Consider the following 12,833-nt stretch of genomic DNA (forward strand, 5'->3'; position numbering starts at 1 on the left):
ACGATCCCCGGGCTGGGAGGGATCCGAGCAGCCCCGAGCCGAGCCGGGCTGAGCCGAGAAAAGCTGAACCGAGCCAGGCTGAGCCGAAGCGGGTTGAACCGAGCCGGGCTGAGCCGAGACACGTTGAAAAGAGCCGGGCTGAACCAAGCCGGGCTGAACCGAGATAAGGTGAACCGAGCTGGGATGAACCGAGCCGGGATGAACGGAACCGGGCTGAGCCGAGCCAGGCTGAACCGAGCCGGGCTGAGCCGAGCCGAGCTGGACCAAGCCACCTTGAACTGATTCGGGCTGAATGGAGCCGGGCTGAGCCGAGCCGAGCCGAGCCGGGCAGCAGCAGCAGCACCGCACCCCCGACGGCAGCCGCCCGCCGCTCTCCTCCGCCCAGCCCGCAGCCCCCCCGTCCTCCCCCTCCTCCTCCTCCTCCTCCACTCCTCCCCCTCCTCCTCCCCCTCTCCTTCCTCCCCTCCTCCTCCTCCTCCTCCTCCCGCCCCCAGCCCGATTTGGGCAGCGGCGCGCCCGGCGCTTCCAGCAGAGCCGCCGGCTGCGGGCAGCGAGCTGCGGAGCCCGCTCGGCCCCGGGGGGGCTTGAAGGGAGGCAGCTCGGCTCCCCCCCCGGCCCTACCCGGCCCGACATCCCCCCCCTGCATGCCCGGGTGCCGAGCATGGCCCGCAGGCAGGCGCGGGCGGCGGGCGGGCGCTGGTTGCCCTGGCTGGGGCTCGCCTTGCTGCCCCTGGCCGTGCCCCCCGCCGCCGCCCCCGGGGGCTGCCCGTCCCCCTGCTACTGCGTGGCCACCCCCGAGCTGGTGCAGTGCCGCTACGAGCGGCTGGACGAGCCGCCGAGGGAGCTGCCGGCCTCCGTGCACAACCTGAGCATCGCCGGCAGCAACCTGAGCGTGCTGCGCAGAGCCGCCTTCGCCGCCGCCCGCCCGCTGCCCGACCTCCGCCTGCTCCGCCTGCGCCACGACAACATCCAGGCCATCGAGGACATGGCCCTGCAGGGGCTGCCGGCCTTGAGGACCCTCGACCTGAGCCAAAACCCTTTGGTCTCGGTGGCTTCGGGCGCTTTCTCCGGCGCCCCGCTGCTGCGCACGCTGCAGCTCAACCAGGCGCTGCTGGCCGCCCCGCTGGAGGAGCAGCTCGCCTTGGCGCTGCGCAACCTCAGCCTGCGGCGCCTGGAGCTGGCGGGCAACAGGCTGCAGGAGCTGCCCTTCGCCCTCCTGCCCGCCGGCTTGGAGGAGCTGGACCTCCGCAACAACTCCCTGCAGCGGCTGGCGGCCGCCGAGCTGCGGAGCTTGGAGGCGCCGGGGCTGCGGGGGCTGCGGGTGTCCCTTGGAGCCAACCCGTTGCGTTGCGACTGCGCCCTGCGCCCGCTGCTGGTTTGGCTACGCTCCTCGGCCACCCGCGTGCTCGACGCTCGAAGCCTGCGCTGCTCCGGGCCTCCTCCGCTGCGTGGCACCTCGCTGCTGCGCCTGCGGCCCGAAGTGTTGGGCTGCGGGGCCTCCGAGGGTGGCGAGGCCGGGAGGCTGGAGACGGCCTCCTACGTCTTCTTCGGCATCGTGCTGGCCCTCATCGGCATCGTCTTCCTCATGGTGCTCTACCTGAACCGCCGCGGCATCAAGCGCTGGCTGCACAACCTGCGGGAAGCCTGCCGTGACCAGATGGAGGGCTACCACTACCGCTACGAGCAGGACGCTGATCCACGCGGTGCCAGCACCGCCGGCACCCCCCGGCCTCTGACAGTACCCCCAAAATCCACCCAACGCTGCCCCTCGACGCCTCCATCCCCGGCATCCTCCTCGATCCCATCCCGGTGCCGCGGCGCTGCTCCGGAGGCAGAGCCACCCCTAGGGATGCTGCGCGTGCCCGCGTTGGGGTGCGTCCGGGTGGGCAGCGTCCCCCTTTGGAGGGCTCCAGACTGGCTCATCCTGCGCCCTGCTCCATCCCATCCCACTGGAACAGATCCTCTCCCCCGTCCCCATGCACGTGTGGGCGAAGCGAGGGCCGGGACAGAGCCGTGGTGGCCCCGTGGATTTGGAGCCGCTCCCCACGCCGGTCCCCATGTCGGACTCGCAGCGCACACGTGAGTGTTGGGCACATCCCGGGGAGCTGCGGGCCGTACCTGAAACTGTCCTGGACGTTCCCGGAGCCCGGACTCGACTTTGACCATGTACAGCTCTTTCCTATTAGATTTGTATTTGACTAAGGCAAAACTTCGCTTGGTTGCTCTTTTTTTTTTTTTTTTTTTCTTTCCCCTTTTTTGTTTCTTGCTCCACACCTGGAGGAAAAAGCACGGGCCGGCTTCTCTCCCCGAGTAACAACGTGCTTTTCCGAGCCCATTGACCGGCTTTCCTTTGTTTGGCACCACTTCCATCTCTTCCCAGGCACAAAACGATGCAGCCGCGTGGGAATCGCCTCCGCGGGCTGCGTGCATGTTCCCCGGGGCACGCGGGGGCAGCTCGTTTCGGACCCTAACCCAGCTCCTAGGCTAGGCTGCCTCACCACCTCGTAAGTTAAAACGAGCGAAGCAAAAGCTCCAGCTCTAGCGCACCTGCCCGTGTTTGCTTTAGAACCGTGCCTGTTACTATATCCTACAGCAAATATATCGAAAGCTGCATCCCTTGTATCGTCTGTTCTCTCTAAAGCTTCTTGCAGGGGGTCCCGGATACCCGCTGGTTATTGCGCTTGGTTCTCCAGAGGCGGGCAGGCAGCCGCGGGCTCCCTGGAAGCACTGAGTTTTGCTGGCGCTCCCAAACTTCTTCTCCTGGGCTGCTTGGGGGAGGCAGAGCGCTTTGGTGGGGTTTGTGCACGGAGCTCAGGCTCTGCCAGCCCCGGTTCGGGAGGCAGGGGCTTGGTAAATCATCCAGAGAGCAGCTTTCCGAAGCGATTTTGCGCTCCGGAGTATTTGTTCCATAATTCATGAGACAGCCGGGTCCGCTGAGCACCTACAGCTGCAGGGAGAAGCAGCGCGGGGCTGCGACTCGCAGGGTTTCCAAATGAAGTGGAAAGCTCGTGGAAAGTGGCTCCTTAAAATGCCGTGCCCGGAGGCTCAGCATCCTCGGAGGGCTGGGGACATCCTCGGTGCGTCCTCGGTGCCCGTATCGCCGGCTGCTTCGGGGATGCTGGGCACCACTGCTGGTTTTGCAGGGTTTTTGCAGGTACGCAGCATGTCGGGCTTAAAAATAAGGAAAAAAAGCAGATAGGGTGTTTTGGGGGCTTTCTGCCCCCCCTGAGCGTGCAGTGTGTGTGTGTGTACTCAGCTCCTGTTCATCCAAGGGGCAGCGCAATTCTTTCCGTGCCCAGAGCCCCGGGAAGGACAGGACCCGGTGCAGGGTGCTTTGCGTTTCCTCCCTTTGCATTTTCTCCCTTTTTATTTTCCCCCTTTTGCAAGCCCGGCGCTGAGGCAGGTGAGCCGGCAGGGACAGGAGAGGTGGGTGCGTGCCGAGCCGGGCGTCCTGGCTGCATTCATGCAGGGGAAAAAGCTGCGAGTTAAACCATCCCACCACCCCGTGCGATGAATTACCGGGGAGATCTGGAGAGGAGAATCCCCAGCCTTCGTTCCTTGTCCACTTTCCCACCTCATCCCCTGTTTTCTCACCCCTGCAACCCCCCCTTGCAACCAAAACCTGAGCAATAAAAGGGGCAGGAGGGTGGATTTGCACACCTGGCTGCAAACCCTGCAGGGCAGCAATGACCTGGTCCCCCCCTGCTTTTGCACAGGAGGGATTTTTACTGCTGGTGACACGAGGATCTTACAAATCCAGCACATAAATGCCTCGCAGAGTGGGGAGAGCACAGGGGAGGCGATGGAGGTGGCTGAACAACCCTCAGCCCACACGGTGCCGACGTCCCAGGTTGGCTTCATGGAGAGGGCGCGGGGACATCTCATGGGGGGGTGACTCCTGGCCCCAAAACCCTTTGGCAAAGGTTTTCTGGAGCACCGTGCCCCCCGTCCCCAAGTGTGCAGAGCCCCTGGGGTGCATCCAACGCCCCCCAGAGAGGCAGAGCCCCTAAAGCCCAGGGAGCACGGGGTGCGAGCAGTTGTGTAATTAAGCAGCTGGAGGAGCGTAATTCTTGTGCCTCGTTAACACGAACATAATTCTGCACAGCTCATAGCCCCCGGGTGACAATCCAGGAGGATTATCCCACGGCCAGGGCCTGCTGGCAGATCTCTGGATTAGGGAGATGGAGACTTGTTGGCCAAACGAGGCTCAAAACGTGTTTTTTGGTTGCATAAACCCAGAGGTGCTGCAATTTTTCCGCACGGACCCTTTCTGCCAAGGGCTCTGCGAGGCTGATAAAACCCCCCCACGGCTCTCAGCACCCCAAATCTCCACCCCCAGCTGCTCTAAGACCCAGCAAAAGCTCCCAGATTTGGTTTTCCTCCCTTTTTTCCCCCCCAACCCCATGTGTTTTCGGTGCTCGGGGCTGCACGGTTTGGCAGAATCTCTGCCCAAGATCTGTTTGGGTTGTAGGCAGGGTCAGCAGTTGTCCCTTGCTGGCTGGCTGCAAGGCAGGGCCATGAAATGGGGCAAAAAACGGTGTTTTTGGAGCTGTCTGTGTGGATCCAGGATGGGATCCAGGCTGTCACCGTGTGCCCAAGGCCAGCACAGCAAGGAAAAGCACCACGGGGCAGGAAAAAGAGGAAGGGTGACAAACGGGATGAAAATGCACTGAGTTCTGCTGCTCACCATGCTCCAGAGGGTCATTAATTAATTAATTGCCCCATTCCTGGGACCTGGCACTTTTAATTAATAGGACTGGGTCCGGCCTGAACCTTGGGGACTCCCCCAGCACCCCAGGGTGCCCCCAGCCTCATGACTGTCCCATGGGGACCCCAGTGAGGGGCCACTTTGTCCCCTGCATGCCCAACACCAACGAGTGCCAAGGGTGGAAATTTCCTACATTTCACCCATAAAAAACCCCAAAACCCTATAAAAAGGTGGGCTGCCCTACCCCTTTTTGCTTTCATTGCAGCTCCTGGGGATGGGACAGGGCCATGGGCACTCTCCAAGCAGGGGAGGTTTTCAGGATGAGCCCCCACGTCCCAAACCCCTGGAGCTGTAGGATCAGCCCCTTTCCCTGGCCCCAACCCCATTGTGAGCAGATCCTTGCAGCTGTCCCTACACCCACCCCAAGGCCAATAATTTGGGGCTAATTTTGATGAGCTAGGGGGAAGATGGAGGCTAGAGCAGGGAGCAGAGGGGGTTCAGCCTTGAGAAGCAGGAAAAAAAAAAGGAACAATTCCTGGGCAGACTTCTCCGGGATGAGGTCTGCAGCCGTCCCTAAAGGGATGCAGGAACCCTCCTGGGTGTTGATGCTGTGCCCCTGTCTTATACCAACCTTCATGGTTTTAAAGAAGCCTTAAAATACCGAATTTGTACAAATTTGTGTTTGTACATCACGTACTTGTAGCCTGCAGGCTCACAAACAGCCTCACCCTCCTCTCGCCAGCTCCCTGCTGGGAGGTTAAGGTTCCTACGACAAACTCACCCCAAAACATCAGCTTCTTAACTGCCCTATGGCCCCAAACGTCCTCCTAAGCCTGCACCTGATCAATTTGCATCTTTCTCAGGAGCACGGTCCCCTCGATCTCCTTTTTGTGCCATATATCCCAGCCTTTCTCTCCTGCATTTATGAAGACAGCATCTCAGGTTATCCGGAGCAATCAGGAGCTGCAGACATGGGGCGCTGTTCCTTCCTCTGATTCCTGCCTAAAAAAAGAAGGAAAAAACCCCTGGGGAATGGCACCGTGGTTCACAGATCCTACACCATCAGGAGGGGGAAATCTCCCACCAGCTTTAGGAAACGCCGCTGTCCGTGAGGCTTGGGGTGGCAGGGACCCACCTGCAGCTGGGTAGGAGGATTTGAGGATTTCCCACCAATACGTGGCACAAATCAAGTCCTCCTGGTGGCACACGGTCCGTGTTCCTATTCCAAGGTGGGGGCAGTTACCTGGCAGCTGTTTTGGGGGCAATTCCCTTTGAATAAATTAAAAAATAACACAGGAAACAGGAAGGATTGCTACTACGAAGAGAATATTTTATTACCTGTAACACTTCATTCAGCTAAATCCACGGAGCAATACACACAGAAATACTTCAGAAAAGTGCAAATTCTCACTCTATTCATAATATGCCCTAGTTTTACAGAAGAACAGACACTGGGTAAACGAGAGCACAGATCCAGAAACCCGCCAGGACTCGAGGCAAGGAAGGGAACAATGCGACTTTGGATACTTCAACCACCTGGTACAAAGCTACTACTGAGCACGCAAAGGGTGGGGAAGGAGAGCAAGCGTCCTGTGCACCAGGGGGCTGGTGGCAAGACGGGTTTTAATCATCCAAGTGTCACCATGCACACAGCCCCCCTTGCTTAGGTGGGGAGAACAGAGGGGAAAAAGATGAAATAATGACAATAATAGTGTTAAGATTAAAGAGAACGGCCACTTAAATCTTTAACTTTATCCACCAGGGCTCACCGGTCCCAGGAAACATCTCATTTCTGCACTGGGCCCAGTGAAGCCTGGTTCCAAGGTGTCCTGAAACCACACCAAATTATTTGCAAAGGGTTTCCTCTGTTTCTCAGACACAGGAGCCCCTGTTTAAAGCCTCAGTGCAGAGCTCAGCATCACTGCGGTATTTAAAACAGAAACCCAACTCCCTAATGCCTCAGGAGCAGAAGAGGAGACACCGAGTGCTACCTGAGTGCTGCTACACCAGGGAGCAAGGCCACAGATTTCAGCTTATCTCTAGTTGGAGGATACCTGCAACAGAGCTTGAGATCGGTCAACAACTGCCCAAGGTGGGTAAAAGGCCTCCAGGCAGCGGGCACTGCGTGTTGTAAGTCACCTCTACGTCTGAAACAGAAAGCCAACGAATTTTAATTCTTATTTGCATCATTTGCGGTGTAAATTAAGTATTTCCCCTCTTTAGGAAAAAAAGTTAGGCGTTTAAAATTTAGGATATTAAGGGACTGACTCAGGCAAGATGCCGATTCCCTTTCAGCCTAAGGAAAGCAGTCCTGGCTGCAGGGAGGGCAAGCAAAGCAGACTGCCCCCACCCCATTTAAACAGGACCCTGCGTCAACAGCAAATGCAAAACGGGGGCTACACAACCTCCAGCTTTATGTGGACCTTCCAGTCGAACTCCCCAGGGTTAAACACGCTCCTTCCTTCTTTCCTACACGAGCCTGTTTGACTCATGCCATGGAAGCATCCTTTAGAGTTGCAGAAGAGACATGAGAATCACGTGAAGCTATCCAAGCCACAGACTGCACACTATATCACAACTAGAATAAAAAAAAGTTGGCTAGAAGCTCACGGACATCCAACTTTGCCTGGCAAGTTCCCTGTACTTAAAAAGTTCCTCTCCTAGGCCCTTGCAAATACAATTTTACCCTATAACTGAGTGAGACAGGGATTAAGCCTGTCTCATCAAAAAGAGAAAACACAAAAACAATCCCCACTCAACGCTAAAAAACTATCAGCAGTACAATTGGAGGTTAAGCTGATGACTTCACAGAATCACAGAATTTTCTAGGTTGGAAGAGACCTCAAGGTCATCGAGTCCAACCTCCAACCTAACGCTAACAGCCCTCCACTAAACCATATCCCTAAGCTCTACATCTAAACGTCTTTTGAAGACTTCCAGGGATGGTGACTCCACCACTTCCCTGGGCAGCCTGTTCCAGTGCCTCACAACCCAAGTTTGAAAAGCTTTTGTTCTTGCCTGAAAAGTAAGAAAGGACAGCCAGCAACTGAAGAAGATTGTGCACAAGCCCAACAAACTCTGACACGCTGTACAAGAAAGTTACAGGACACTGAAATGAGAGAATTACAGTCCTTCACAGTAAAAGTAAGGGAAACAAGGCAAAAGGGAGGAGATAAGGGAAATAGTTCCTCAAATGGAACAGTATAAATATATCAAACGGTTCAAATACGGGAGGAGAACAAGGGTAGCAGCAGTTTAAGATCAGCAATAGTTACTATACCCTTAAAATACATTCAATATCTTTGTGCCTGTCGCTGCCATTCCAAGCGCACTACTACATCTAGAACTTACTGCTCAAACCTATCGACGAGGAGAAACCTAGATCCTTAACTCCCTGTGTTCATCTTTTTACTAGAGATATTTAGTAAAGATATTTATCTTTGCTACAGGCTCATGAACAGTAGCCAACTTCTAAGAGCAACGATTTGAAAATATACTCACAATTCTCTTCCATACTGCATTTATAACTCTTGCCTACTGATAAAGCAGACCTCTGGGACTCTGCAGGTTCCTGCACGTTGTAGGAACACAATTATTAACTCACAAGACAACTCCTAACACTAACTGCTACAACACACACACAGCTGGCCTCATCTCACACGTCATGCTTTTTACAGTTTTAACCTTTACTCGTGTTCCAAGCGATTTGTTCTCTTTGAACTGCTAGTAGGGTATTTAACAGCAAAATCCAAACCATCCAAGGTTTTGATTCTGCTGCCGGGCGAAAAAATGGCAAGACCTCCTTCAAATTCAGTGCAGTCAGAGCAGGAGCCAGGTTCAAACCTTTTTGTGAAAACTGAAGGCAAAGCATCAAAGTCCTGCCGTCACGCCTCCTGATACCTACCCAGAGCTGTACAATACAAGGAGTTATACTCTAAGTGTAAATGCTTTCACCCATTTTCCTCATCGCGTCAGTCACACGTACAATCAGGGAAAAAAAAAATAAAGAGGTTTTTGGCATTAGATACATTTCACTCCATTGCAGAACATTTCGGAAACGTTTCCTCTTAAAATAAAAAATAAATAAATATCGGTGGTAAATAAGAATTTGTGCAACACAGACTCTCTGCGGTACATGTACATTCACATACAGCAAAAATACTTCTCCACGGTTATAGTGCAAAGCTTCTATCAGCATGAAATACCCGATACCCGCACAGACAGAGAAACCTCAGTGCTCTTTTAAAGCTGTCCAGGTGCAACACATACAAAACCACTCTGCACAGTCCTATGGCATCAAGCTGCAAGGGACAAGGAGATGGAGGACAAGTTTAGATAATTAACAGGGCAAAGCAATGGCTTTTACTTAAGTGCATCTGGGATTCTTCTCACGTAACCTTCAGTTCAGTTTTTAATCTATTTCTTTTCTTTAATTACTGTAAAGAGAGCGGACAGGCGTCCACAACATCACTGACTTTATTTTGAAGGCTGTCAGCAATTTAGTAGCCAATGTTAATAAATATTATTCTCAGTTAATCAATATCCAGTTTTTCCTCAGTGTTGTTTCACTTAAAGCATCTTCAAGAGCTTTCCTATGCCAAAACATGTCTTTTGTATTTTGAATTGGTAGACACCTACATGTTTCTGTATCAGTATTATTTTTTCTCTTTTTAGAAAAAAGTGATTTAAGAGGATCACTTTCTGCTCAAGGGAAGATAGAAAATAGTGAGAAGTAAAAATTGTGCCTTAAAAAAATACAGAAGGTAGTTAATAAGATGCGACAATAAGATTTAGTAAAAAAAAGTCTGACCTCCATTCTCCCCCTTCCTTTTGTTTCTTTAAATACACAGGCATTATGATTCCAAGCCATCAAAACCAAAAAAGTTCCTAACTGGAATTTTCATACAAAGTGACTGAATTTCTGAAACCTTTAATAAAAATAACAATCAAGTCCCTTCAAAGATATGGGACTGGAAAAAAAAAAAAAAAAAAAAAAAAAAAAAAAAAAAAAAAACAGCTATAAAGCCTGTAGTAGTTACAGCAGGCAATTTAACCAAGAAATGAACAAGTTTCTACTCCTCTGGAAGCCTTGGAAAGGCACCACGGAACTCAAAGAATAGACTGCAAGTGGAACTGCATGTGTTGCCACTGTCGTTTCACTCTCTGGTAAATATTTTAAGATACACACAGGAAAGAAACACCACAGCAAGAGCACCTTTAACAACAGAAGGATACTTAAGTAGCTGAAAAACGTTGTATCGGAACAACTTGTCTAAACAAGATATGCTAAGCACTGGATTCTACTTCAACACAGTCAGAAATTAAGACCTGTAAGAACACCACCAACATTCACTCAGAACAGCTAGGAAGAAGCAGGCTCTTTTTGTCAGCTTGGGGTGATTGCTTCCTTCACCATGACTATTCCATTTTAAAGCCTTTTCACATGAGAGGTGCTGGATACCTGAAATTAATTTAAGACGAGACCCCAACAATTACAGAGAACTGTTTTAAAGCTGCTGTGGTGGTTCATCTGCATTGCTGCAGGTCAATTAGTCTTTTGGTCAAAAGAACAGGAAAGTCTAGGTAATAAATCCCATCCCTCTCTTTTACTTTCTCTATTTATCCTAGTTTGCTAGCCCAGAGTTCTGACAACAGAATGCTTCTTCGTTACAGAATAAAAATGTAGCTGCTTGTTTTAACACACACACACGCACATATATATCAGTCAAGTCCTGTTCTTGGTTCCTTTGTTTGACATAACGCAGTGCAAGCAGTCACTTCTTTAACCAGGAGATCTAAGCGGAGCGCCAGATCAGTCCATTCTTATCAGGTTCCAGAAAATTCTCGATCAAAGCCCCAATGAGCTTCTGAAGTTCTTCTTCCAGCACGGCTCTGTCACTAGAAGGGGAATAAGATGTCAGAGGTTAACACCAAGCATCTATTTAAAATATAAATTAAAAAAATAGCAAGATCTGTTGGTGATGGAGTATCTTTATTATGTTTCCTACATGGAAAGACTCCAACCTGCTTGCTTTAACAAGCTCCTTTCCAGTAGCTTGGTAATTCTGGTGGATTTCTGGCTATTGCCACTAGAGGGTGGTAATTTTCCCAGCCAAGAGAGCACAGGAACAAACTGCTGCAAAGCAAAGCCCATGCAGAACTGCTAAGACACTGGTTATTCATTGATTTAAAAATCAGAAAGAGATACTAACAGAAGGGGGAGGTGCCCTATATTCTTCTCTACACGGAGTTCAGCTACCCTTCAAGGGTATGTGACTGTATTTTGACTGAAATTTAAATTCAGGGGGTAGAGTAATCAGGTGAAGTGTCACTGCTCACAATACAACATCCTAACACACTGATCCTTTCCCAATTTAAAGCTGTGTACTCCCTTTCCTACCCTGGAAGTCTCAGAGGAGGAAGGGGAACTCAGCTTCTTCTTAAAGAGGCAAAACAGGCTTTTTATTGACACGTGCTTTGCTCATGTACAGAACTTGTAACACATTGGTGCCCTTCAGGTCACCACCTCCTTTTAGAAATGCACCCCAAAATGCTGCAACAGAACTGACATTCCTGATGCTCAGCTTTTAAGAATAATCAATGAACTCTGAAATATTTGCAAAGCAATTACAGAGAGAAGTACGTTTTGAAGTACCTAAAGAACATTTTATGCCTTGAACCAGGGAAGCTTGAAAGCTTTTCAATTTCACATTCCAGATTGTGATTGCCATTAACCAGCAGCATTATTGAAATTAAAGGTCATTGTATTTTGCTGACATATCAGAACAAACAGCAAAAGCCCAACAGATGCAAAGCATCACCAGTGCTGTTTCCTTATCCACTTCCCCTACTTGTCCAGCCCTCTGTTAGGTTAGGGGCCATATTGTCAGCATTTATTTCTTCCTTGTTGGTGCAGCTGTTTGCCTCAACCATACCTTACCTTTTCTTCAGCAACTGACATCAGATGGTAGCTTGCCTGCTTCCAGGTTTATGGAAGCACGTTCCAACTGAATTGAGAGTCTCCCTACTCAAAGTGCATTCCTAGAGTGACAGTCAGCAAGCTCTCTTACCAGAAGCTTGCATTTATTTGCTATGAGCTGTCATTCAGGAAACTTCTACCACTTCTGCTGTTATTCCATACTCAATTCAAGAAGTTGATTCAGAAGATGGGCTCTAGCTGTGCTGGACACTTCATGTAGCAATCAGCAGTGTTTTAAAGAGTAATTCAGCATCCTCTGGAAATTTGTCTAGGCACAAGCTTGTGCATCCATGCATATGCACATTTTACAAGCAAAGTTAAACTTCCATTATCCACTGCCTGCCTATAACTGCATGTTTTGGTCAGAGACAAAAATACGTTCATCCTGAATTCCTGCCCATAAGTAGAAACAAATACTGAATCAGAGGCTCCTTTGTGCTATTTTCAAGTCATCTACTCTATCTCAGCTAGATAGAGAACCAAAGATAATTCATCTGCATCTGTTTACAAATATAATTTCAAAAAAAAAAAGTTTTTTTTAACTGAAGAAGCTATAAAGCCATGTGGTTATCAACAGGGGACAGACCTCTAATTACTATCCAGTACCTTGGAGCAATGCAGCAGATTCCCAAATGCAACAGGAATCCAACAGGAGTTTAAGTATACTTACGTCAGCAGCAGCACAACTTTGCTACATATTAATTCCAAGAGAATGAGCAATTGGGTTAATACAAGAAGTCTCCTACAGTAGCAGATACTTAAAATTCAATTTTTTTGGCTTATCTACTATAGAGGGGACGTCTTATGAACAGGAACGTGCATCACTCAGGCCAGTTAACAGCCTGGAACAGCCAGCTGAGACCTCTAAGGAAGCAGCAGAAGAATCCCTCTCCATGCAGGAATTGATGCCTGAGTGCTGTCTTTTCAGCCCAAAGGCACCTAGAAACACATGTATTTAGTCCTGCTACTGACCTCTGTTCGGGCAGCGCACACATCTCTGCGTAGTACTTGATCTTTGGTTCTGTTCCACTTGTCCGAAGGGTGGCAACACAACCATTTTGAAATGTAAAAGTGATCATCTGACTGCTTTTACTCACCGGCAGCACCTACACAAACAACACAACTGTATTACTTCAGGTGTATTTA

General features: G+C 50.7%; 2 protein-coding genes across 2 annotated transcripts in view; one reads left to right on the forward strand and one right to left on the reverse strand.

Moving 5' to 3' along the window:
• Positions 1–661: 661 nt before the first annotated feature.
• TPBGL (trophoblast glycoprotein like) lies at positions 662–6,265 on the forward strand (the record flags this gene model as incomplete). The annotated part of the gene is made up of 3 exons (XM_084305377.1): positions 662–1,738; positions 1,959–2,079; positions 6,141–6,265. 3 exons carry the CDS (start codon positions 662–664, stop codon positions 6,263–6,265), a joined length of 1,323 nt encoding a protein of 440 aa, XP_084161503.1.
• PGM2L1 (phosphoglucomutase 2 like 1) overlaps positions 6,024–12,833 on the reverse strand; it is a 33,673-nt gene continuing 26,863 nt past the window's right edge. The window contains exons 13-14 of the mRNA XM_084306448.1: positions 12,660–12,793; positions 6,024–10,606 (exon numbers count right to left, since the gene is read on the reverse strand). Coding sequence (XP_084162574.1) covers positions 10,504–10,606; positions 12,660–12,793 — 237 coding nt within the window. The 3' untranslated portion in view covers positions 6,024–10,503. The remainder of the gene's footprint in view (positions 10,607–12,659; positions 12,794–12,833) is intronic.

The sequence above is a fragment of the Netta rufina genome (genome assembly GCF_964035555.1).
Source record: "Netta rufina genome assembly, chromosome: 1".
NCBI lineage: Eukaryota > Metazoa > Chordata > Aves > Anseriformes > Anatidae > Netta > Netta rufina.